At 37.8% G+C, this 24,917-nt stretch overlaps 1 protein-coding gene across 1 annotated transcript in view; it reads left to right on the forward strand.

Annotated features, from left to right (window-relative positions):
* The window catches only part of LOC103513044 (midasin-like), a 60,246-nt gene that overhangs the window by 20,381 nt on the left and 14,948 nt on the right, over window positions 1–24,917 (forward strand). The window contains exon 2 of the mRNA XM_026826251.1: window positions 23,172–23,240. Coding sequence (XP_026682052.1) covers window positions 23,172–23,240 — 69 coding nt within the window. The remainder of the gene's footprint in view (window positions 1–23,171; window positions 23,241–24,917) is intronic.

Here is a 24,917-nt window from a genome sequence, read left to right on the forward strand (position 1 = left end):
CGCAAGAGGACAAAAAAGCCTTGACTAATTTGAAATCTCAATTCGGTCGCAAACTTTTGTTCTATGTTGGAATCGGACATTTTTTTTTTTTGCATGACAACCAACAACCAACAGCCAAATGAGTTTACTGGTTATAATCTAAAATTTTCTACCTCTATTTATTTAATCATAATCTTTGGACCACCGCGCTACCGCCACTGTCCCAAAAACCTTTTGGGGTCCCTTAATTTTATGCAGACTGTTGCATAAAAAGTAAAAAACGATCATTAATGAAACTAATGAAACTTGAAGAGGAAGACCTCCGTTGTCAGTTGTTACAATTCCTTCTATCTTATCATATCTCCTTAAAAAAAAATGGGGAAGTTGAGGCACCGCAGCGCTGGCTGGCTAACATCAGATTAACAGAATCTTAAATTGGCATATGATTATTTATTAGGAAATGGAAAATTATATTTGGAAATGCATAATCTCTCCAAAGTATGTACATATGTATATGGGGAAGCCCATTAATATAGCTGGATTGGATTTTACTTTCCGCAAGAGAGAGAGGAGAGAGCCGATGACTGTGGTTTTTGGTTATGCATTAAAATACAAAACTCGAGGTGATGGTCGCTTGGTTTCTAATAGTATTGTTTTGACTATTCAATCCTGCAAGTATGTATATGGGGAAGTCCATTAATATAGCTGGATTGGATTTTACTTTCCGCGAGAGAGAGAGAGAGAGAGAGCCGATGATTGTGGTTTTTGGTTATGCATTAAAATACAAAACTCGAGGTGATGGTCGCTTGGTTTCTAATAGTATTGTTTTGACTATTCAATCCTGCTGTTTAACCTTCTAACTTTTGCTGTTTACACGGAAAACTAACCACTGGTGCTGGGAGAAAAGAAATAGGGAGGGGGAGAGAAAGATAAAGAAGGAGAGGAAATGTGAACGTAAGACATATAGAGACGGAAGAAGAAGGGAGAGAAGGAAAGGTACCTAAATAGAGAGAGAGAGGGAAAGGGAAAGAGTAAGAGATTTAGAGACAGGAGAGAAGGGAGATAAAGAGAGGGAGAAAGGGATAAAGAAAGAGCAAAAGAGATAGAAATAGACACAGAGAGAAGGAAGAGAGAAAGAGAAAAGAGGAAGAAAGGAGAGAAGAAATTAAAAGTAGAAACAGTTAAACTTTTGTTTCCGAACTAAAAATCTGGTTGCTGTGGAGATAAATTGAACAAAGTTTCCTATATTGCTATAAGTAGGTATAGTTGTTTTACATTTTACATTATAGGAAGGCTTTAATCAGAAATTGAAATGGATATAATATGTGATGATCTGGTGATAATGTTATTTTGTTATCAATATTTATTATTTAATGAAAATTTGTCGATGCTGTTACAGTGAAGTCTATCTCTTCAGTCTATTTTTACTTTCCTTATCCTATAGGAAGGAAAGTAATGTAATCGGGTCAAATTTTCGATGGTCAGTTTTTAGTCAGCAAAAAAATACAGGAGGAACGGAAAAAATTCACGCAAGTTGCACCTATCCACATTGACCAGGTCAGAGGGCATGGATGGTTTTAGTGGATATCAACTATTTGATATGTTAAACCAAATGGATTCTTCTGTGCATCATCACCACCACCACCACAACCTCTATGCAAATAAATTGAATTCGTCCATCATACCAACAGTTAGGTAAAACAACAAAAATAAATTTGCATCTGCGAAATTAAGTAGCGACCTTTAAGTTCAAGTAGTGAGAAAGAACATGCTCTGAAAACAGGGCACTTAAATGACCCGTAGCCCATCGTACTCATAACTTGTAACCCACCGTGACTATGTTTCACCCGTAGTACAACCCTCCCCTATACAACAACGAACAACTTGAGAGAACCACTCTCCACTCTCTCCACACCAGTATAATGTCTGCATTCTGCATGCTAGGAAGTCTCATTTGCATAAACACTTTTCCCCGAAATATCATCTAGCCCAACCTTCCTATTTGTATCTCTCTTCCTTATATGAGGACTTAAGTATCACATTATGAGGTCTGCTTTATTTGATTTGTTTCTGGCATGTCAGATCCCCTTTTATGGTCACATTCCAGTAGGTACCTATCTCGTTTAGTAGAAAAATCAGAATATTATAAATGGTACGCTGTCAAATTTTGACCTCGCTCCTTAATCATTGTTCGGGATTTCAAGACCAGTCTATTTTGCCAGGTTCCATATTGCACTTCTCAGTGGGGACATGGGTACCAGATCACCTTATGGTACCCATATTGTGCTCTGCTACCCTATGCTCTCATGCAAATGTCAAAACAGTCTTCTATGACTTAAAAAAAGAATTGACTCTTACAAGAGAATCTAGAGGTTGCGGGTTCGAATTCCCATCAGCAGTAAAAATCTAAATTTCTGCTCTACTTTTGTAACAATACATTTAATGATTTATCCTTTGGTTCTGGGGTTCTTAATTTAGATACACTAGAAAAAATTAGGCTTTCGCTTCTATGAAAATTTCTTCTAGACTGAAAAAATCCTCCATGTTGTATTTCCTAGGCGAGAAAAATCAATAACTCCCTAGCAACGCGTGTCAATATTTCACTCTCCCTAGCAACCATTAAAGTTTATGTTAAGTAATTTTCAAACACCTCAGTGTTTCCTCGCGGTTTCCGCGACATTCCCCACCGAGAATGGTCCTCAAAGGGTTAATCAGAACATTATTTACATAAAAAATATACAACAAACGAGAGGCCTCAAAATTGAACCCAAGCCTCACACTTGAGAAAAGAAATGACAGTTAGAAAGCTTACATTGAAAAATAGAAAGTAATATAAAAAGAATGCTAGTTTCATTGGTACTATAAAAAATTACAATAATTTAAACTTAAAAAGACAACAAAAATGAGTACCTTTCCACCTTTTTAGTACATAATTAACATAAACATTGACAGATAAATGTTATGAAAGAAAAATTACATATTTTAAACTGTGGTGCATTTGCATTTCTAACATGTTGATATCTATTGAAATAAAATGATTTTGTTCACAATGAGAAAATTGGGAGTATGATACCCACTTGGCAATTTCTTTGAGCTAATGACGCTACAGGGGATCGAACCCCAAACGACTCTATGGTAGAGATATTTAGATTTTCATAGTGACAGGGAAAAATATTGAAGGGTTTCAAGTTTTACATAAAAGATCATTTTTCTCCACTTTTCCATTCGGTGTTTTACCATCTTGTTTTGTTTGTGTTAGTAGACTCATTAGTCTCATTACATATTATACACGGCAGGAACTGGGAAACTTTCCCCCGATTTGGTTAAATTTGGCAAACATGCTTAGCACCTATACCTAAAGGAATTTTGCTAATTCGATTTCGGGCTTCATCACACTTATGTCCGGAACCATTCCGGCGGAATGGTCTTTTTCCTAAGTGAGTAACCGAGTAGCGACTACTGTTTACTTACTAAACCACTAACCACTTGTTGATGCTGACGTTCCTCAACATGTTTTCCTACCGTTCCCAAGATTCTAACTTCTGTCCAAGATTGCACTTGTGAGCTTTCGTGGGACAAGAACACTAAAGGGTTTATTATTCCAAAATGGAAAACACATTAGAGCCCATACATTTCTATAGTTTTTTGTATGACGCTACAGGGGATCGAACCCCAAACGACTCTATGGTAGAGATATTTAGATTTTCATAGTAACAGGGAAAAACATTAAAGGGTTTCAAGTTTTACATATAAAAGATCATTTTTCTCCACTTTTCCATTCAGTATTTTCCCATCTCTTCAGTGTTTTATAATCTCTGTATCTTAAGCTTCTTTTGTTTGTGTTAATAGACTCAAAATTAGTAGGTATAGACTTTTGTTTATGTTGGCATCAGACTCAATAGTCTCATTACATATTATACACAGCAGGAACTAAAACGTAGACCTTCGCCTTCCCCGATTTGGTTAAATTTGGCAAACATGCTTAGCACGTGAAGGATATTTGCTAATTCGATTTCGGGTTTCATCAGGCTCAAGTCCGGAAGGGTCTTTTTTCCTGAGTGAGTAGTGACTTCAGTTAACTGAACCGCTAACCCTTTGTTGATACTGACGTTCCTCAACTTGTTTTCATCTCTTCAGTGTTTTATAATCTCCGTATCTTAAGCTTCTTTTGTTTGTGTTAATAGACTCAAAATTAGTAGGTAGACTTTTGTTTATGTTGGCATCAGACTCATTGTTCTCATTACATATTATACATAGCAGGAACTAAAACGTAGGTAGACCTTCGCCTTCCCCGATTTGGTTAAATTTGGCAAACATGCTTAGCACGTGAAGGATACTTGCTAATTCGATTTCGGGTTTCATGAGGCTCAAGTTCGGAAGGGTCTTTTTTCCTGAGTGAGTAGTGACTTCAGTTAACTGAACCGCTAACCCTTTGTTGATACTGACGTTCCTCAACTTGTTTTGCCGTTCCCAAGATTCTGTCTTCTGTCCAAGATTGCACTTGAGCTTTCGTGGGACAAGAACACTAAAGGGTTTATTATTCCAAAATGGAAAACACATTAGAGCCCATACATTTCTATAGTTTTTTGTTTTTCAAAAATTCAAATAGATATGTCTATCTGCATATTCCCATCCCATTTTCTCCCTCGCTCTCCTTATAGCCTTTTTCTGGCCTTTAAACTCTCCCCCCTGTGGTGAAACTGCAGTGGAAGCTTGGTTTGACGACTCACCACATAGCTGTGAAATGTTGACTAAAGGAATGGTGGTTACTCACTACACAGGGTTTTCACAGAAGTATAGGAACAAATCACGAATGGCTTTATTCTGATCGTATCAAATTTACAGCGATTAACAGGCAATTAACAATGTCTACAATATCTTCTCTTCCAAATAAATACAAAATATATAGCTTCTCTAGGGATCTTAAATATCTTCTTCGTAAAAAAACTTCTTGATCTATTAATTTGATTATCAAGTTCATTGTATTCATATGAATTATCTGCTTTATTAGAATAATCATCATAATGGAAACTATGGAACTTTTTTATGAACTTGGTATTTCTAATAAAAACTTTGTTGCTACTTAGAATTTTAACCAAATATGATCTAGGATTTTCAAGTCTCTTTATTATAATAGCCTTTTCCCACTTCTTAGTTTTGATATTTTGAACTAACACCTGTTCTTTTTCTTGGAAAACAGTTTCTTTTCTTAGAGCCCTCTGATTATAATATTTTTCTTGCCTAACCTTTTCTTTTTCAAATACTGATTGGAGAGACTCGATGTAGGACCGTAAACTTTTACTTGCCGAAAACCTTATGAATGATCACCGACAGTTGTAACAGGTACTGTCCTTGCTGGATCAACGCAAGAGGACAAATAAGCCTTGACTAATTTGAAATCTCAATTCGGTCGCAAACTTTTGTTCTATGTTGGAATCGGACAAATTTTTTGCATGACAAGCAACAGCCAAACGAGTTTACTGGTTATAATCTAAAATTTTCTACCTCTATTTATTTAATCACAATCTTTGGACCACCGCGCTACCGCCATTGTCCCAAAAACCTTTTGGGGTCCCTTATTTGGTTCGTCGGACCCACACCTTAGAATTTTAACCTTGGGAAACTCATTACAATGGAAAAACTCAACTTTTGCATTAAATTTTCAGTTTGGGTGAGATTTTCACTAGCTTTCCCCCTCTTCTCCTTTTTCCTCCCCTTACCCCCTTTCCCTCTTCTCCCTTATCCCCTCTCCCATGTGCCCCTGTTGCTGATGTGAACATAAAAAGCTAATACACACATACAGTGTTGCTCAAGTGTCAATATTGTTTCTATACTTGATTGTTTTTTCCTTGCCGAGCAGGAAATAGAGGGGAAGGAGGAGAAGAATTTGAAGGATGGTGAGGAGTATCAAATGTAGGAGAAAGATTTGAAGGATGGTGAGGAGCAGGAAATGTAGGGGAAGAAGGAGGAGGAAGCTTTGAAGGATGGAGGGGAAGATATAGAAAGGTATTACGTCATATAAGTGACATGTGTAGCAGCTGATGCTGTTACAAGTGTATATTGGTGTTCTATTTAAAATATTGGAATGAAGAGATATGTTAGATAGGAGTTTAGATTGTAGAGGTATTTTACTAGTGCGATATTCAAATGGTACCCATAATTTTAAGATAGGTACCTACATATATATATTTTTTAGGGGCTCAATTTAAAATATTGGAATGAAGAGATATGTTAGATAGGAGTGTAGATTGTAGAGGTATTTTACTAGTGCGATATTCAAATGGTACCCATAATTTTAAGATAGGTACCTACATATATATATTTTTTAGGCGTGACTGCCGCGTTATTTTACTAGTGCGATGTTTCAACGTACCGTCAATTGTCGAGAGGTAGATACGCTTTAGGGGTGACTGTCTGCAAGTCTACATAGTATCCGTGGCTGTAAAAAGTGGCAAGACTGCCAAGTTTTAGACCTGACTCACAGTCATAGGTAGGTACGTTTTAGGGCTGACTGTGTGCAAGTCTACATAGTATCCGTGGCTGTAAAAAGTGGCAAGACTGCCAAGTTTTAGACCTGACTCACAGTCAAATATACTGAGTATTGTTCACCTTCAAATTCATTCACCTTCAAAACAGTAAGTTTGGGACTAGTGTTTCTGCACATAATCAAATCAATGGAGGAGTTGCAAATGGGTAAAAATTATGAATAAACGGTCGGTTCCTATGTAAAAAGTTGGAAAAAATCCAAATCTGAGGTCAAAACTCCGGAAAAATAACTGTAAACGATCGAAAATTCAATTTTTATTTTCCGTTCTAATGAAGATGTGTGACGTCAGACTTAACGCAGTTGCTATTTTCGTCCGCTAGGTAGCGCCAGTATGCAAGCGCGCTAGCCGAGGAGATTGATTAGATTACTTAATTAATGTGGTAAAAAATTGATGTAGTAAAAAAAAAAAATTGATTGCCTAAAATGCATTAAAAGTTGATTAATCAGATTAATAGCTTTCATTACATTAGAATTGAGTTAAACTTCCATTTCATTGGCTTTTGTGTCCAAAATAATGTCATATGTGGTCTGTTAGATTAACTAACAGCAATACTACACCGTACAACAGCAATACTGCAGTATTCACAGCAAGATGTTAGTCCATAAGCAAATAGCAAATGCTACCCACGAGTAATTATAATTATTGACGATTGCTTTACGGGTTTCAGACGTTTCAGCGCTCCGGGGGATCAGAGTGTCATTCCTAGTTTTTGTTTATGACGTGATCTAACCCTTTTCATACCCACTCCCATCTCTTCCTTATTATTCTCCATAACCTATCCCTTAGTATCCCAATCAAAATCTTTGGTGAATCATAAGCACTAAAGGTGTCATTTTGCCCCAATGCCCCGTGTTCCCCACGATCTGCCCAGAGAGTGTCATTCCTAGTTTTTGTTTATGACGTGATCTAACCCTTTTCATGCCTACTCCCATCTCTTCCTTATTATTCTCCATAACCTATCCCCTAGTCCCTAGTATCCCAATCAAAATCTTTGGTGAATCATAAGCACTAAAGGTGTCATTTTGCCCCAATGCCCCGTGTTCCCCACGATCTGCCCAGATGAAACATGAAAAGGCTTAAAGGCTGATGAGAAAGCCTCGAGAATCTCCCCTCCCACCTCCACTATCCAGTCCTCATTATGCCCTTTCCAGGCTAGAGCTGGGAAAAGCTCGAAAAACATTTATCAAAAGAAAATTTCGTACGAGTTAAATTTCCTTGACGCTCTTATATCTCTCCAAGTTAATTTCCTCTATAGTAGACTCTACGATTTATCAAAAGAAAATTTCGTACGAGTTAAATTTCCTTGACGTTCTTATATCTCTCCAAGTTCATTTCCTCTATAGTAGACTCTACGTTAGAATTTGGTCCAGTTGAAATAGGACGACCTCTTCAGTGGTGGGGTGTCTGGCATGCAAATTTGTAAAGATTTAGGGACCTTGGACGGTGCTGTTGGATCTAAAGAATATGCAAGGATTTTTTTTTTTTTTTGAGGGGGGGTGGACCCTTACTGGGAATGATTAAATCTGAAGTTATGTGAAATACCTGATGTACATTTTTTTTCTAGTTTTCTTTTTATCTGGTGGTCTTGGTACCTCGAAAAATAGGGTTGATAACGCTAAATGGTGAGTTATTGGACTCAAGAGGTTTCAGAATAACCCACCTCTCTCTTCCCTCTTTACCTGACATTTTTCCGGAACAAAAAAGTTTTCGGAGACTTTTGTGGGCCAAAGTTTTTAATTAACACGACAAGAAGTGGGTGAGAAGCAGTGAGGGTGTTAATGATAAAATTGTTAACTGTGGAAGCAAATGGACTTTTCTTTTGCCTACGCTGAGACTTAAGCAAAACTTTAAAACAAGTATGTATAATAGTTGTATAGGTTTAGGTATGGGAATTATGGGATAGGTACCTACTTCGGAGTTTACCGGCAGAACTGCAGGAGTAGAAAAAAATAGCAGTTGCCAATTTTATACGAATAGAAGGAGAGGCGGAAGAGAGAGAGAGGAGGAGGAGGAGAAGAAGAGAGGGAGGGAGAATCACAATAGCTTAGTTTGTTTTAGACAAGACCTACAATAATATTGTGGGGTTGAAATATGAGTTTTAACTTTCTTAAGGTAATTGAACCGTGCTAGCAAATATGTCCTCTCTCTCTCCCTTCCTTCCTTCCTCTTTCCCTCTCCTTCCGTCCCTCCCTTGCCTTTTCATGCAATATCTTCCTGTTCTTTACTTCCTATTCCTCCCATATCTTTATGCTCTGATTCTTTCTTTCTTCCCCATATCTTTCTGCTCCCATTCTTTCTCCCTCCCACATTCCTTCCGTATTCCTTACCCTCCTTGTCCCCTATAATTACATAAAGTCGCCTACGATATGGTGCAAAATCGTCTGTGTGCAACAAGAAATTGGTTAAAAATCGATTTTTAGGTTTTGATAAAATTGGGGATCAATCAAAATTAATGCGTTGCGGTTTGCGGTGCACTTTCCCTGCTCTTCGTGTCTGGGTGATACTTTGGGAGGCCAGGGGTATAGTCTGAGAAACGCTTGGCCTGCTCGTCCATCAGAAGTAGTCTTCTCGTCTGGGTGATACTTTAGGGCCCAGGGCCATAGTCTGAGAAACGCTAGGCCTGCTCGTCCATCAGAAGTAGACGAGGAAATATTTTAAAGCTCCTTACGCCTGAAACGTAGGGAAAAACGTATTTTTCATACCTATAATAAAACATAATAATATACCTATTTCCCGTAATAGAGCCTAGGACATGGGGGTAGAAGTACACGTTTACATTTTACGAGGAATAGCGCAAAAAAAGCAAGCGAGGTAATGGAGTCATTTTCGCAGTAAATATTTCAGCAATAAAAATAAAGGAAAAAAAATCAAATATGGCGGCACCGGCCTTTGCAATTTTTTCCTACAGCAATGATGTTTCTTCCTTCATGTAATGTTCTTTTTTTTTCTAAAAATCATGAACACAATTTGTTTTTCTGTTTTACGATGCTGCATAAATATTGCATGCTGCCCGGCTGTATAAAAACAAGTAGCTAGGCCCCCCTTTACTAACAATCTTAGATTTATAGAATTACCTTAAAAACTCACCGGGATAACAACTGTCACTGTCACGGAGTGACTTAAATTTTCTTTCGTCCAAGATGGCACCAGGTTTTAAATGTCCTATCGGTGCTGGACGTTTCAGATAAGACCCAGGGAAGAAACATTTTGATAAGATATTAAAAGGAGCCGGGGAAAGTTTACAGAAAGAACTGCAAGCTGAGACATAAGCAGATGGTCAATATTGAACTGTTAACTTTTGTTTTTTTCTCTCTAAAGTGAGGAAAATCCATTAGAGGCAAGGGAAGGCAAAATTTATAGGACGGTTCGTAAACCTTGAACCTGGCAGCCCTATTTCTTGATTTTCTGGTTCCTTCTTTGCTAACTTTTCAGGAGCTTTCCCACTGTGGCCGTTTTTCAGCCGTTCCAGCTGATACTTTTTAGTATTTTTTTGATGTTGTAGTACTTTCTATAGGAATATTTTTCCCCTTCCATGTGACATTCTGTCATGGAATTTGGTCAATTTCATGTTGCCCTTTAGAAGATTTGCCCTAGTGGTCGTCGTCACAAAATACCTAATCAGGACGCCCCGTGGCGTAGCTTAAACAGTAGTATAAAATTAAATAGCCGCGGTGGACCTACTTTTAGCAGTGTGTACTAAGAATTTCTACTTGCGCAGTTGGTCTTTTATCGAAATAAATCCAATTGAGAAACCGTATTGAGAATTGTTTCAGAGATAATATTTTCCAATTCCAAATACTCGAAACCAGCAAAACTTTTTAGCAAGTCTTCTAGTGTTTTATTTGTTTTTGTTTTCTCCTTCTCTTCCTCCAACTGAAAATTACCTCTTAAGGTGTTTGAAGATGGGTATTTTCAATCTTTTCAGTTTCGAATTTTGTTCTGTTATGGTTTTCTTTGGGAAACTCTGTCTCGTAGGAAATTAGTGGATGTGCCTGTTTTCCTAATTTTATTATTAATTTCATGTATTCAACATCAAAAAGTGTTTTTGACGTATGGGTAGGTAAATAATTTCATGCTTCAGAGACTGGATATATGCCGTATAAAATACATACCTGCATTTGAACACACCTCGTTTGGAAGGAATTGAAGAGGCAACGTATAAAACTAAACTAGATATAAAACTTTATTAATATCAGAAAATATTTTTTCTTCTTTTTTTTTTAAACAAGAAAATACTCCAGTTTTCCACTTGGTCCCTCTCTGTTTTTCTCTATCGTTCTTCAATCGTACTTCTCTTTTTTTTTATCCTTTTATTTTTACTTTCTATTATTTATGGTTAATAGGGAACCTATACAAGGTATATCTACACACATCAGAAGAAATTAAGTTTGCATTTGTACTCTTAAATTTTGAATTGCTCGAACTTTAAGAATCGGAAAATGGGTGGCAATTGGAAATATCCGTTCTGAGGTCCCTGAACCACAAAAAAGGTTCATTTGTAAGCCCATATGTAATCTAATGAAAAGGGGTGTGCTATTCACACCAGATTTTTATTATTAATAGATATTTATTTCATTTTAACCTCAGCTCTGACTGATAATAATGAATTTATCTCTTGTTTTAGGTAAGTTTGAAAGTTTTTCCCGACTTGATTTGTAGCTCCTTTTTATTTTCTCCTAATGTTTGGGTCTTTTTATTCATTTTATCAGGAGAAATGCCATTAGTAATGCTTGTCAAGCAAATGCAGTTGAGTCCATGTTGTATTTCTTCAAAACATCCTGTCAACTTCTCCATTTATGTTCTGTTGAAACGGGCAGTTAGGTATTCGTAAAACTCATTTTATGTACTACCTATCTATTTTACATTTTCTTTATTTTTATTGCATTTTAAAGTGTTCAGCAAGTTATTTGTACTGATCCATTAATGTCAACTTCTCCATTTATGTTCTGTTGAAACGGGCAGTTAGGTATTCGTAAAACTTATTTTATGTACTACCTATCTATTTTACATTTTCTTTATTTTTATTGCATTTTAAAGTGTTCAGCAAGTTATTTGTACTGATCCATTAATTTTGCTTTTTTTATATTCTTTTTGCTTATTATTCAAGATTCAAATTCTTCCATTAGTCCGCAGGGCACAATTTATGTCCCCGAAGGTCCAATTCAATTATTTTTGTATTTACTTCTTTATTTTAATTTGGATTTTTTTCTTTTGAAACCTTTTGTTATCTCGATGAAGGTTGAAGCTTAAATCGACTACATTCAGATTACTTTGAAAGAAAACTCGAAATATTAGGCAAGTAAAACTCGAAATATTAGGCTTCTATGACTTAAAAAAAGAATTGACTCTTACAAGAGAATCTAGAGGTTGCGGGTTCGAATTCACAACAGCAGTAAAAATCTAAATTTCTGCTCTACTTTTGTAACAATACATTTAATGATTTATCCTTTGGTTCTGGGGTTCTTAATTTAGATATTATTACTCTTATGATTGATTATCTAGTTAAAGGAGTGGGGGAATAAAACCTCTACTTGAAGTTTCCATGTTTTCGGGTGAAAGTTCTATCTGATGAACTCCCTGCAGGAAACTCGAGAACATCACGGAACAGTAAGGAACAGGATTACAGGACTCTCTCCCCCATCCGATCACGTCCGAAACTATGGCGTGCTTCATGTGAGAGAATAGAAGCTGAAATTAAAAAGCTAAAAACACAACAGGAAGAACCGTAAGTACTTACATACCTATTCATCGTCCTGAGTATTGGTATTGAAATAAGTTTGAAATGTATGCCCTTTTATTTCAATGCTTCTTTGTCCTTTTGTTTCAGGTATGTAAAATTCAGTAATGACGTACATCATGAAGTGCGAAGTTAATTAATCAAAATAGAATTTCCAAGAAACTTCACCGGACGATGGACTATGTGAGTGTTTCATAATCTCTTTAGATAGAAAATTAATAATAACAAAATATGTAGACTTTTTTCAATGTTGTCAGATGAGGAATTTTCCCCAAATTTGGGAACACGGGTTTACACGGGTTCCAAAGAAAAAAATGTTTTCAACAATAGACTTTGCTCCTGTAAGAATAGAGTTCCAGGGTTAGGTTGTTGTAGCAGTAAAACAGATCAGGGCTCCTCTCCATGTTCCTGCTCAGTTTGAAGGTCCAGGAATTTGGTCACCTGGACTGGTCTGTCCCACAGGTCCACGAGTCTAAAGCTGTGTCCACACTTAGTCGACGCCGTCGATCGATGTCGATTGCAACTGTACACTGCCTCGACAACATTCACCTCTTCATCTCGTCGATCGATGATCAATCGACGCGTGGACTATGAACACAGCTTTGGAGGGCTATTTGTCAGAACACTTACTGGGGTGATCTTTTGGGGGGAAAAGGGTTGTTTTATTAATAAATTTTGCTAATAAAATGATACACTTCTATACCTAGATACCTGCGACCGTATAAAAAAATAATTAATTTTGCATTAAGTTTTAAACTTATTTTAAAAAGCTGTTAAAAAAACCAAAGTTGTAACAAGTACTACTCAGGTTCTTCTGTTGGTCTCTGTAATGTCCGTTCCCCTTTTTCTACCTAATAATAAGTTTGACAGGTATATTTTTTTTCACTTTCAATTTTGGCTAAAGTTTGATTGTTAATACTCGTAAATGCAGCATTGGATGTCAAATCCATAAAAAAAGTTCGATTGTGTTGGATTTGAATCCTCCTACAGCAGGGCCTGCCAACCACGGGGACCCACTTCTCCCCCCTCAAATTCACGATAGAATAAATTTTGCTATTGAAGCAAAAACTGAAATTTAATATATCGAATAAATAAGTTTAACTCGTACCTTATTTCTACGTTATCCCTTTTTTCCTGGTCCTCCTTTTTCCCAGCCCTTCTTTCGTGAATTCAGTGCGTTTATTTCACCTTTCCGTAACCTTTTTCTCTAACTCCTAAATAAACTATGGAGGAACCTTCCTTTATCTTTATGGAGTTTTGTCTGGGAACCTTTATCTTTAGAATTTCAAGCTGTAACTAAGTAGAGGGTAGGTATTAGGACTAAGGACTGACTGTAACTTAACTAGCTTCGTATGGAGTACCGAGGCATACAAAATACGTAAGCTTATCTTGCTAAATTTTCTATGGGTATAATAAATTAATCCTTGTTAAACAAGATACCTACCTTTGGATTTTAGCTTATTGGGTCAGTATATCTGTATTATGCATACCTGTATGTTGACAGAAGGGTTAATTTTGAAAGCAAGTTCTATTTTGTGTGATCGCCCAATTTTTCTCGTGTATGCAATATGGCGTACTGAAGTGAACATGTGAAGTGAATTTGTAAAAAGTAAAAAAGAAATTGTAGGTATCTCAAGTAAGTACTATCATAACTATCATTTTCACATAGCTCGGTAGGTACCTACATTTTTGAGCTGAAAAATGTCAATCACAAAGCTTAAGGCTCCTTATTTATTTAACGTCCAACAGCAACAAAACCACAGTATGTAGTTTCAATTGTACAAACTTTCCTAATATTCTACTAAAATGCAAATTTGGAGAAAAATACATTGAAAATTAGCAAGGAAAAGAAATTCCGGGAATAAGTAGTGCAGTTGTTGTAATTGAGGAATATTATACAAACCATTTCCCGAGACCAGGACTTAGAGAGAAGTGACACAAGTTGGAAAACGAACCTCTCCTCCATTTTGGGCCGATAAGACCAACCAAGTTCCGTTTATCTGAACCTCTTGGAAAAAATCCTTATCTGGTATGTACAGAATTTAAAAAGTAAAAATGCCATAATAGTTAACTAAAAATCTGCCGTCTTTAATTGAACTCTGAATGCCATACAAAGAAACATTCTATCCACTTCCAGAGCTTTTATTCAGGTGTGTCACTTGTCCCAGGCGTCCGCAATCAAATAGAAAAGTGTGAAAATTAATTTTCGCGGACGGAAACCTGGGTAGGGGAGGAAGGAAGGGGGACGGAAACCTAGGTGGGGGCGGAAAATCTTTGCATTCCAAAAACATCTTGGCGCAAAACTTTAGCCCGCAATCTCTTATAGCGTCGTAACTGGGGCGCAAATATTTGGATTCAATTATCTGTGCTTTGGATAAACAAAATCCACTCCGGTACCCTATTAAGAACAGATATTCGTTAGAGAGAAACAAGTCTGTCTTGTGTAAGTACTTATACATACCTATTCATTGTCCTAAGTATTGGTATTGAAATAAGTTTGAAATTTATGACATTTTATTTTAATGCTTCTTTGTCCTTTTGTTTCAGGTATGTAAAATTCAGCAATGACATACATCATGAAGTGGGAAGTTAATGAATCAAAATAGAATTTCCAAGAAACTTCACCGAACGATGGACTATGTGAGTGTTTCATAATCTCTTCAGATAGAAAATTAATAATAACAAAATATGTAGACTTTTTTAATGTTGTCAGATGAGGAATTTTCCCCAAATTTGGGAACACGCGTTACACGGGTTCCAAAGAAAAAATGTTTTCAACAATAGAATCATCCAGACTTTGCTACTCTAAGAATAGAGTTCCAGGGTTAGGTTGTTGTAGCAGTAAAACAGATCAGGGCTCCTCTCCATGTTCCTGCTCAGTTAGAAGGTCCAGGAATTTGGCCACCTGGACTGGTCTGTCCCACAGGTCTAAAGCTGTGTCCACACATAGTCGACGCCGTCGATCAATGTCGACTGCAACTGTACACTGTCTCGACAACATTCACCTCTTCATCTCGTCGATCGATGATCAATCGACGCGTGGACTATGGACACAGCTTTGGTTGTGGACACAGACACAGTGGACACAACTGTTAGGTCAGTTAGGTGGTAGAGAAAGCTTCTTGATTGATTCGACCCTCCAACGGCCATTGAGCCCATCCCAACGCTCTCGTTATGCAAGATGTAGAACAATAACTCGAGAACGGCCTTGTCACGATATTCAGTTATGTGTTGATGATTGCATTCATGTTTAATGTCAGGTCTAAACTGTTTATCTGTGTACGGTTCAGTTGCTCTGCAACTTTGCAGCCTCTTCAGGGAATAGAAACTGTTAGCATAATGGAACGACTTGTTCTTAGCTGACAGGCTAAATAAAGCACTACTTATACTTATAAGAAGTTCATAAGAAGTTATAAGTTATGTTAAAAGTTGGATTTAAAGAAGAGTTCATCTCGTTATAATGGTGGCGTAGTGGTCAAGACGCTCGCCTGGCAAACGGGAAAATAAAATCCAAACAAACAGAAGGGCGTGGGTTCAATCCACTCGAAGCATGGAATTGGAATTTGATCCTCAATTATTTGAGACTTCGACAAAATAATACAGCTCTAAGGGTTACATGGTAGTGCTTCCGGTGTTACGAGTATTTTGCCTATTGGTTACCTTCCCCATGTTCCAGTCCATTCGACACTATACTCGTACGTGTTGATCCACACAGAAAATTTAGTTGTGGACGTTGAAGTGTTCATAAACTTGCTTAGACCGAGTTTGAGGTCTCTACAGAGCTCTCCTGAAAAGGAAGAAAATATTATTGGGTTCAGAAAAATGTTCTTTCTTCCCCTTTCCTCCACAATATGTATAATTTTGCTAGGAAATAAATTCAGTTACTCTCGCCTCGCCAAGGGTGTGAAGGGATGAGGGAGTTATTTCAAGAGGGAGAGAATTTATGTGTGTGTGGACGTTGAAGTGTTCATAAACTTGCTTAGACCGAGTTTGAGGTCTCTACAGAGCTTCCAAGTTCTACGCAAGGCCCGAAGAGTCCAGATCAGATAAAGATCTAGCCGACTTCCAGTCCTGTTTGAAAATAATGGACATATGATTAGAAACAAGTTCTCTGTGTTATGGATTGATGAGAAGTCATTGGTCATTGTAACCGTATCACTGCAAGTTACCTGATGCAGTAGCGGTCTCGCGGTGGCATTCAGGGAATCTATGTCAGTTCCACAATATTATTGTTGTCGTAGGTTTTGCTGAACTAGTGGCGTGGTGGAGGGAAGGGAAAATAAAGGTAGAACACACTAGCATCACGTCACGTGAACTGATAGTGGTGGCTGTCCTGGACGAAATTACCTAGGTACAATATTATGGGAAAACTTTGAACTACATCATTCTGACTCCCCATGACTTCACGTAACGTGCCGTGATGGCAGTGTGTTTCTACCTTAAATGTTGCCATCTCCGTATCTCTTTTTTATTCAGCAATAATTCTACATTTTGGTACCTACTATTTTCATGAAATTTGGTTAATTTGGTGCACATCTTGAGCACTGAGTCATCAAAGGATTCTTTGTGTTCTTTCGTTGCATGTCAAACCTGAAAGGCAAAAGGTTTTACATGCCAAGAGCCAAATGAAAAATGGGATTCCTCGAAAATGTTTATGTTTTTGCGAGAAATTCCTATGCAATCCCCAAAAGCCATCGGAGCAACTACGGCACTGATCTCAATAAAATTGAATTGAATTGCCAAGTAAGCGGTAATGAAATTCCTTCGTATTATTTATACATTTATTGTCATTTGGAATTGTGTAATGTCAAACTTGTTGACATGCAAGGCTGTACGGCAACTCTCTTAGTTCAAGTTTTTAGGAACTTCCCATCATTCTAAGAAAACAGTAAACTATGTTTCAAAATATCTTGATATTAAGTCAGATGGAACAGTTATTGAATTAGTAATTAATTTAATCTATGACGATTTCTTAGAATCTGTTGCGATTTCCAAGAAGATAGAACAAGTATTTGTAAAATGGGAATCCACGGGGTAATTCTTCAATGATTTTTACAACCTTTTCATATATGAAAGACCGCAAGGAAATCGGTAACCTGAGAGAAATGTTCATTGATATTTCCGGTGACTCAACCTCTTAGGTTAGGCGTTATGGGTAGTCCTAATTAGCTACCTTCTGAGAAAGAAGACCGGATTTCAGCTCTTGAAACATGTTAAGCACGTTGCATACACATTTTAATGTAAGGCGGACATACAAAATCATTTTGTTGACTTTTCCAATCTTCTAAGTTATATTTTAACTTGGTGATTTTGCAGTTAGTAAACAGTAATTCAGAACGCACAGCAATGCCTCAGGCCAAATTCCAGTAAGCAATTAAAGAAGATTTTTCTGTTTCCTGTCCTTATCCTACTTATAAGATGTCGGATGCACCAGTTTCCCCACAGGATTCCGGATTCCCAGAATTTTCTCCTTATTTTCATCCTAGTTTCCCAGGATGTGCAATAATGTACATCATTTCTCAGAACCATTGTCGTTCGTATAAGATCGTCACAGTTCTTATGCTCTTTGCTGGTGAAAATAAATCAAGCTGAAAGCTTTCTGTCCTTTCCTTTTCCTTCCCTTCCTTCTGTCTGTCTTTGTCCCTATCTCCTCCCCCTTCTCGCCCTCCTCTGTCTCTCTCCCCCTGTCAGTTTCTCTTCCCTCTACCCACCAGCTATTTTCTCTCTCTCTTCATCTGTCTTTATATCTCTCTCTTTCCCTCCTCCCCTTCTCTCCCTCTGTCAGTCATTCTATTTCTCCTCACTCTCTCCCCTCTTCCTCTGTCTCACTCCCTCCTCTTTTCAATCCCTTTCTCTATGTGTGTCCGTTTCTCCCTCCCTTCATATCTGTTCCTCCTCTATCTCTCCCTCTCCCTCCCTCCCTCCCTCATAGTCTCTCTCTTTCTTTCTGTCTCTCTGATCTGTGATTGACGTCTGAATACATTGATGGCAATTTATAACATTGTATTATGTATTATTGTACTGTAGCCTCTCTCTCTCTCTCTCTCCCTCTCCCTCTCGCTCTCCCCCTCCCTCACAGTCTCCCTTTCTTTCTGTCTCTCTGATCTGTGATTGACGTCTGAATACATTGATGGCAATTTATAACATTGTATTATGTATTATTGTACTGTAGCGCAAGGAAATTGGTAACCTGAGAGAAATGTTCATTGATATTTCCGGTGACTCAACCTCTTAAGTTAGGCGTTATGGGTAGTCCAAATTAGCTACCTTCTGTGTGATAAGGTCAGGATTTCAGCTCTTGAAACATGTTGAGCATGTTGCATACACATTTTAATGTAAGGCGGACATACAAAATCATTTTGTTGACTTAATTTCCAATTCCAATCTTCTAAGTTTTATTTTAACTTGGTGATTTTGCAGTTAGTAAACAGTAATTCAGAACGCACGGCAATGCCTCAGGCCAAATTCCAGTGAGCAATTAAAGAAGATTTTTCTGTTTCCTGTCCTTATCCTACTTATAAGATGTCGGATGCACCAGTTTCCCACAGGATTCCGGATTCCCAGAATTTTCTCCTTATTTTCATCCTAGTTTCCCAGGATGTGCAATAATGTACATCATTTCTCAGAACCATTGTCGTTCGTATAAGATCGTCACAGTTCTTATGCTCTTTGCTGGTGAAAACAAATCAAGCTGAAAGCTTTCTGTCCTTTCCGTCTCCCTTCCCTTCCTTCTGTCTGTCTTTGTCCTTATCTCCTCCCCCTTCTCGCCCTCCTCTGTCTCTCTCCCCCTGTCAGTTTCTCTTCCCTCTATCCACCAGCTATTTTCTCTCTCTCTTCATCTGTCTTTATATCTCTCTCTTTCTCTCCTCCCCTTCTCTCCCTCTGTCAATCATTCTATTTCTCCTCACTCTCTCCCCACTTCCTCTGTCTCACTCCCTCCTCTTTTCAATCCCTTTCTCTATGTGTGTCCGTTTCTCCTTCCCTTCATATCAGTTCCTCCTCTATCTCTCCCTCTCAGACTATCTCTCCCCCTCTCGCTCTGCCCCTTTATCCATTCTATCCCGAAGGGGGAGAATGGGCAAGGGAGGGAAATGCATTAAAATAGGGAAAAACGGAAAAGGTAGTTTCGTGAACACATTGGTGGAAGTGGAAAAAATTAAAGTACATAATAAAATGAAATAGAATAACATTATAACTGCGAATAAGTCAGTAGTTAGGTATTGTACATATGTACGAGTACCTCATATTATTATCTTTTGTACCTTTCGTTCCTATCCTTCAAGATGGACATTTAGCTACCATTGTAATGCTCAATTAAAAGCACGTTGATTTTGCTGATTGCACTTGGCGATCCTACAATTACAGTCATATCATATTGGTCATATCTACTCTCAAAGTTGCTTATCTGTCCATTGGGAACGGGTGGTGTTTCTGACGCCTCAAAAGTCCGCCATTTCTATGCACACTGCGAACAAATTTACAACTCAAAGGAAAGCTCATTCCAATAAACTTTCGGCCCTTGAGAATACAGAATTTCCCAAAAGTGTCAGACCCGGAATATTATTACTCTTTTTTTTTTATTTCGAAAGGGTCATCGGAGTTTATATTCCGTTCAAAAGGCGAATAAAAAAAAGAACAAAGTCTCATTTCAATAAACTATTAAGACCTTTGTTCGCATTGGCCTTTTATATCCCTTTACACCTCGATTCTTCCCCCTCCTGAAAAGGAAGAAAATATTATTGGGTTCAGAAAAATGTTCTTTCTTCCCCTTTCCTCCAATATGTATAATTTTGCTAGGAAATAAATTCAGTTACTCTCGCCTCGCCAAGGGTGTGAAGGGATGAGGGAGTTATTTCAAGAGGGATCCTGAAAAGGAAGAAAATATTATTGGGTTCAGAAAAATGTTCTTTCTTCCCCTTTCCTCCACAATATGTATAATTTTGCTAGGAAATAAATTCAGTTACTCTCGCCTCGCCAAGGGTGTGAAGGGATGAGGGAGTTATTTCAAGAGGGAGAGAATTTATGTGTGTAAAAGAGAAGAAAGGGTTTTTTCGTTGGGAGCGAGAGTAAAAACACAATAAATTGGGCGTGAGTAACGTATTTTTTTGTATTCCTGAAATATTTCCCTTCCCGTTTTGTAAACATTTTGTCGATTTTTTTCCCCTAGTACATAATAATATTAAAAAATAAAATAATATTGCCTTCTTAAAGTGCTATATCTTGCTAGCTATGTCAGACAAACACTAAACAACAGACAAACAACATTTTGATGACTATTTTTTCTTTTCTGAACCAACCCTCTTATAATTTTCATCAGTAGGTCTCCTAATTTCAATTCCCCATCCATCCCCCAACCCTGTAGTGAAGAGTGTAGCTGTGATAATTACCTGGAGATTGGATTAAATGCAAACTGCAAATAAATGATTGTTTGTCAATATCATTTTCCTCCAGAATACCAATGTTTGATATCCAATTTATTCATCTGGTATCCAGATTTATCAATATTAAAATGCCCCTCTTATGCATCAAAGTATTTGGGGAATATGTACCTATTGCCATCTAAACGTTAGCCGTTTGCATTTAGACGCAATCAGGTAGACAATCGGTTATTCTGGGTTCATGTGCTCACTTACATGTTCGAGTTTTGGCAATGGTTAAAATATAGAATTAGCTCTCTCTCTCTCTCTCTCCCTCCCAAGATATTTCTATAGATTTTATTCTTATTATCATCTAATACCGTTAAATAAACATTCATATCTACTTGCAAACCCTGAATATTCCCCACATATCTTACTTACTTACTTACTTACTTACTGCCGTGGCATCTCAGACCGGAGTTGATCCATTGCCTCGACAAGCTTCCTCCTCCAAATGGTCTTTCTTCTCCTTTTCTTCACCTTTTTCTTGTTCTTTCTCTCCTTCTCCTCCTTGCTATTCCCCTCACTTCTTTATCCCTCCCTCTTTTAAAAGAGGAGGAAGTAAAGTATATGAAGAAGAGAAAGAAGAGGAGGGGGTGAGATAGAAACGGAGGAGGAGATGATAGAAGAAAGGTGGTATTGAGGGAGAAGGGAGAAGAGGAGGTAAAGGAAGAGGAACACGACGAGAAAGAAAACGATGAAGAAGATGGCGAGGAGAAGGGAAAAAGATGGAAAAGAGAAGTTGGCGGAGGAAAAGGAAGATGAAGAGGGGGATAAGGGGAAGAAAGGAGGAGAAAGAGAAAAAGGGAGAGTAGGAGGAGGCAAGGAGAAGGGAAAAGAAGAGGAGGGGGAGGAAGTCCTCCCCTCGAAGATAATGAAGAGAGAGCTTCTGTGTAAGCAAGAAAGAAGTTAGGAAAGAATACCCAAGCAGTCTCCTGATGAAGGGGCATTAATATTCCGAAGGCAAACATTTTGGCCCTTCAACTAAGCAAGATATATGTGCTTGGCACGTCCCACGTCCTCCTGTCTTTGAACCCGACTTTCTTATTTCGTCTCCCCCTACGGTTTTTTTTTCTAGTTTCTTCCTCCTCCCCTCCATTCTTACTATCCTGCCCACCATTCTTCGTGACTCTTTCCTCCTCCTCCTACTCCTCCTCTTCCTCCTCCTCCTCTTCTTTTTCTTCTTCTATCTCCCGTTTTTACCCCTTTCTTCGCGTCTCCCAGGTCTTAAAACCTTCGTTTTTTTGTCTCTTCTTCAAGTTCTTTCTTCTGGGGTAAGACGGGTCTCTCTCCTAGTCTTCTTCTTCTTCCTGTCTTCCTAGTGTCTTTTCCCCATCCCCTCCTTCCTTTTCTTCCCCCCTTCTCTTTTTTCTCTCTCCCTCTTCTCCTTTCTATCTCTCTCTCTCTCTCTCTTCCCACTCCTCTCCTTCTTCCCTCTTCATCATCCGGTGGGAGAGAGGAGCTTGTGATCTTTTCCGTTATAATGAAGGCAAACATTTTGGCCCTTCAACTAAGCAAGATATATGTGCTTGGCACGTCCCACGTCCTCCTGTCTTTGAACCACCCGACTTTCTTATTTCGTCTCCCCCTACGGTTTTTTTTCTAGTTTCTTCCTCCTCCCCTCCATTCTTACTATCCTGCCCACCATTCTTCGTGACTCTTTCCTCCTCCTCCTCTTCTTCTTCTTCTTCTTCTTCTTCTTCTTCTTCTTCTTCTTCTTCTTCTATCTCCCGTTTTTACTCCTTTCTTCGCGTCTCCCAGGCCTTAAAACCTTCGTTTTTTGTCTCTTCTTCAAGTTCTTTCTCCTGGGGTAAGACGGGTCTCTCTCCTAGTCTTCTTCTTCTTCCTGTCTTCCTAGTGTCTTTTTCCCATCCCCTCCTTCCTTTTCTTCCCCCCTTCTCCTTTCTCTCTCTCTCTTCCCACTCCTCTCCTTCTTCCCTCTTCATCATCTGATGGGAGAGAGGAGCTTGTGATCTTTTTCGTTATAATGGCACATTTTTTATTCTGTCTTGAGTGTTGTAAAATTTGTCACGTCACTGCGATGTATCTTGCCGTCGCTTTCGACCCGGGGGCCTGCTGAGGCTCTGATGTCACCTCTACGATATTATACCTTCCTACCACTTCCCAGTACCTTTAGCCGGTCGCTCTTTGCTTCATATCAGTTTGGTCCGGGTTCGGAAAAAAAAAACTCAGACTAAACACCCTGAATGAGCCCAATTCTAGAGTAATTAAAAATTTCGGTTAATATCTTTTCAAAATATCAAATGAAAAAAAAAACTCAGACCAAACACTCTGAATGAGCCCAATTCTAGAGTAATTAAAAATTTCGGTTAATATCTTTTCAAAATATCAAATGTTATAAACTCTTTTCAAAACTTCAAATGAAGCATACTCCCTCAGGGTAGGCTGTAGACTAGTGCCACGCATCACGCAGTTTTAGCCTGGCACATATGCCAATATTGATTTTATAATATAAGATTGGTCTCGATCCAAAAACAGGCAAAAAGAAAAAGCCCAATAAACATGCCGCAACATCGCCTGAAGATGAAGATGATGATGGTCCATGCTTGATCAGCTCTTCTTCCGGGGTAATTTTGTTGATCAGCAATGTTAGAAGTCAGTTCAAAATATTCTTCCTCGACTAATATGTTTAGTTGCTAGTCCTATTTAAGAATAAGTACTTCTGTATCTACAGAGTCTAAGATACAGCCCTAGGAGTGGTATACTAGCTTCAGCAAATGATAAATAAAGTTTATTTTCAGTCCGAATTCTCTACAAGTACATAACCCATGTTTAGTTGCTAATATGTTTAGTTGCTAGTCCTATTTAAGAATAAGTACTTCTGTATCTACAGAGTCTAAAAGATACAGCCCTAGGAGGTATACTAGCTTCAGCAAATGATAAATAAAGTTTATTTTCAGTCCGAATTCTCTACAAGTACATAACCCGTATGATATACTGACACTAATTTTGATTCTAACTCCACACAACATAAATATAATTATTCATTTTCATCAAGTTTTTGCTGAATTAACTCAACTGAGAAGATCTAACAGAATGTAGCCTGTCTGCAGTGCAGTGCCCACTCTCCCATGTCTGAAACAATTATACAATACAAATTTATTATCATGGATGTAATATTTTTTATTCATTTTCATTATTAAATTTTTATATTTTATCCTATAACTACGTTTTGTCCGTGTACCTATATATTTTTCTAATTTTTATTTTCTGAAAATGCACTCAATTGTACTCTCTTTTTTATACTCTTTCATTTTTGCTGAAAAATGAAACTGTTTCACCTTTTGTTTGGAAATATCTGGGTGATGTACACTCGACTGGAATGGAAAGTGGAAGCTCCTCTATAGTAATACAGAGGAACAGTCTTTTAAACCGGTTAAAAGTGAGTACAAACTAGTTGAAAAGTGAGTATAAACCGGTTGAAAAGTGGGTATAAACCAGTTGAAAAGTGTAAACTAGTTGAAAAGTGAGTATAAACTAGTTGAAAAGTGAGTATAAACGAGTTGAAAAGTAAGTATGAACCCTTTGAAAAGTAAATAATATATAACAGTAAAGTGAGTACAAACTATGAATTAGTTGAAAAGCGAGTACAAACCAGTTGAAAAGTGAGTATAAATCGGTTGAAAAGTAGAAACTAGTTAAAAAGTGAGTACATAGGTACCAGTTGAAAAGTGGGTAATGGGTATAAAACAGAGGAAAAGTGAGTACATACCAGTTGAAAAGTGGGTATAAACCAGTTGAAAAGTGTAAACTAGTTGAAAAATGAGTACAAAGCTACAAAGTAGTTGAAAAGTGAGTAGAAACCAGTTGAAAAGTGGGTATAAAACAGCGGAAAAGTGGGTATAAAACAGTGCAAAAGTGAGTACAAACCAGTTGAAAAGTGAGTACCTACATAGGTACCAGTTGAAAAGTGGGTATAAAACAGTGGAAAAGTGAGTACATACCAGTTGAAAAGTGGGTATAAACCAGTTGAAAAGTGTAAACTAGTTGAAAAATGAGTACAAAGCTACAAAGTGATTGAAAAGTAAGTATAAACCCAGGTGAAAAGTGAGTATAAATCGGTTGAAAAGTGAGTACAAACCTAAAAAGTTGTTAAAAAGTGGGTATAAAACAGTGGAAAAGTGAGGTGCATACCGCCAGCCTACTTAGCTTAGTTGGTAGTGCGTCTGCCTTGTAAGCGCTAGGCCGCGGGTTCGATTCCCGCCCGGGGCGGAT

Source organism: Diaphorina citri, unplaced genomic scaffold (assembly GCF_000475195.1).
Source record: "Diaphorina citri unplaced genomic scaffold, Diaci psyllid genome assembly version 1.1 scaffold39, whole genome shotgun sequence".
In the NCBI taxonomy this organism is placed as follows: Eukaryota; Metazoa; Arthropoda; class Insecta; order Hemiptera; family Psyllidae; genus Diaphorina; species Diaphorina citri.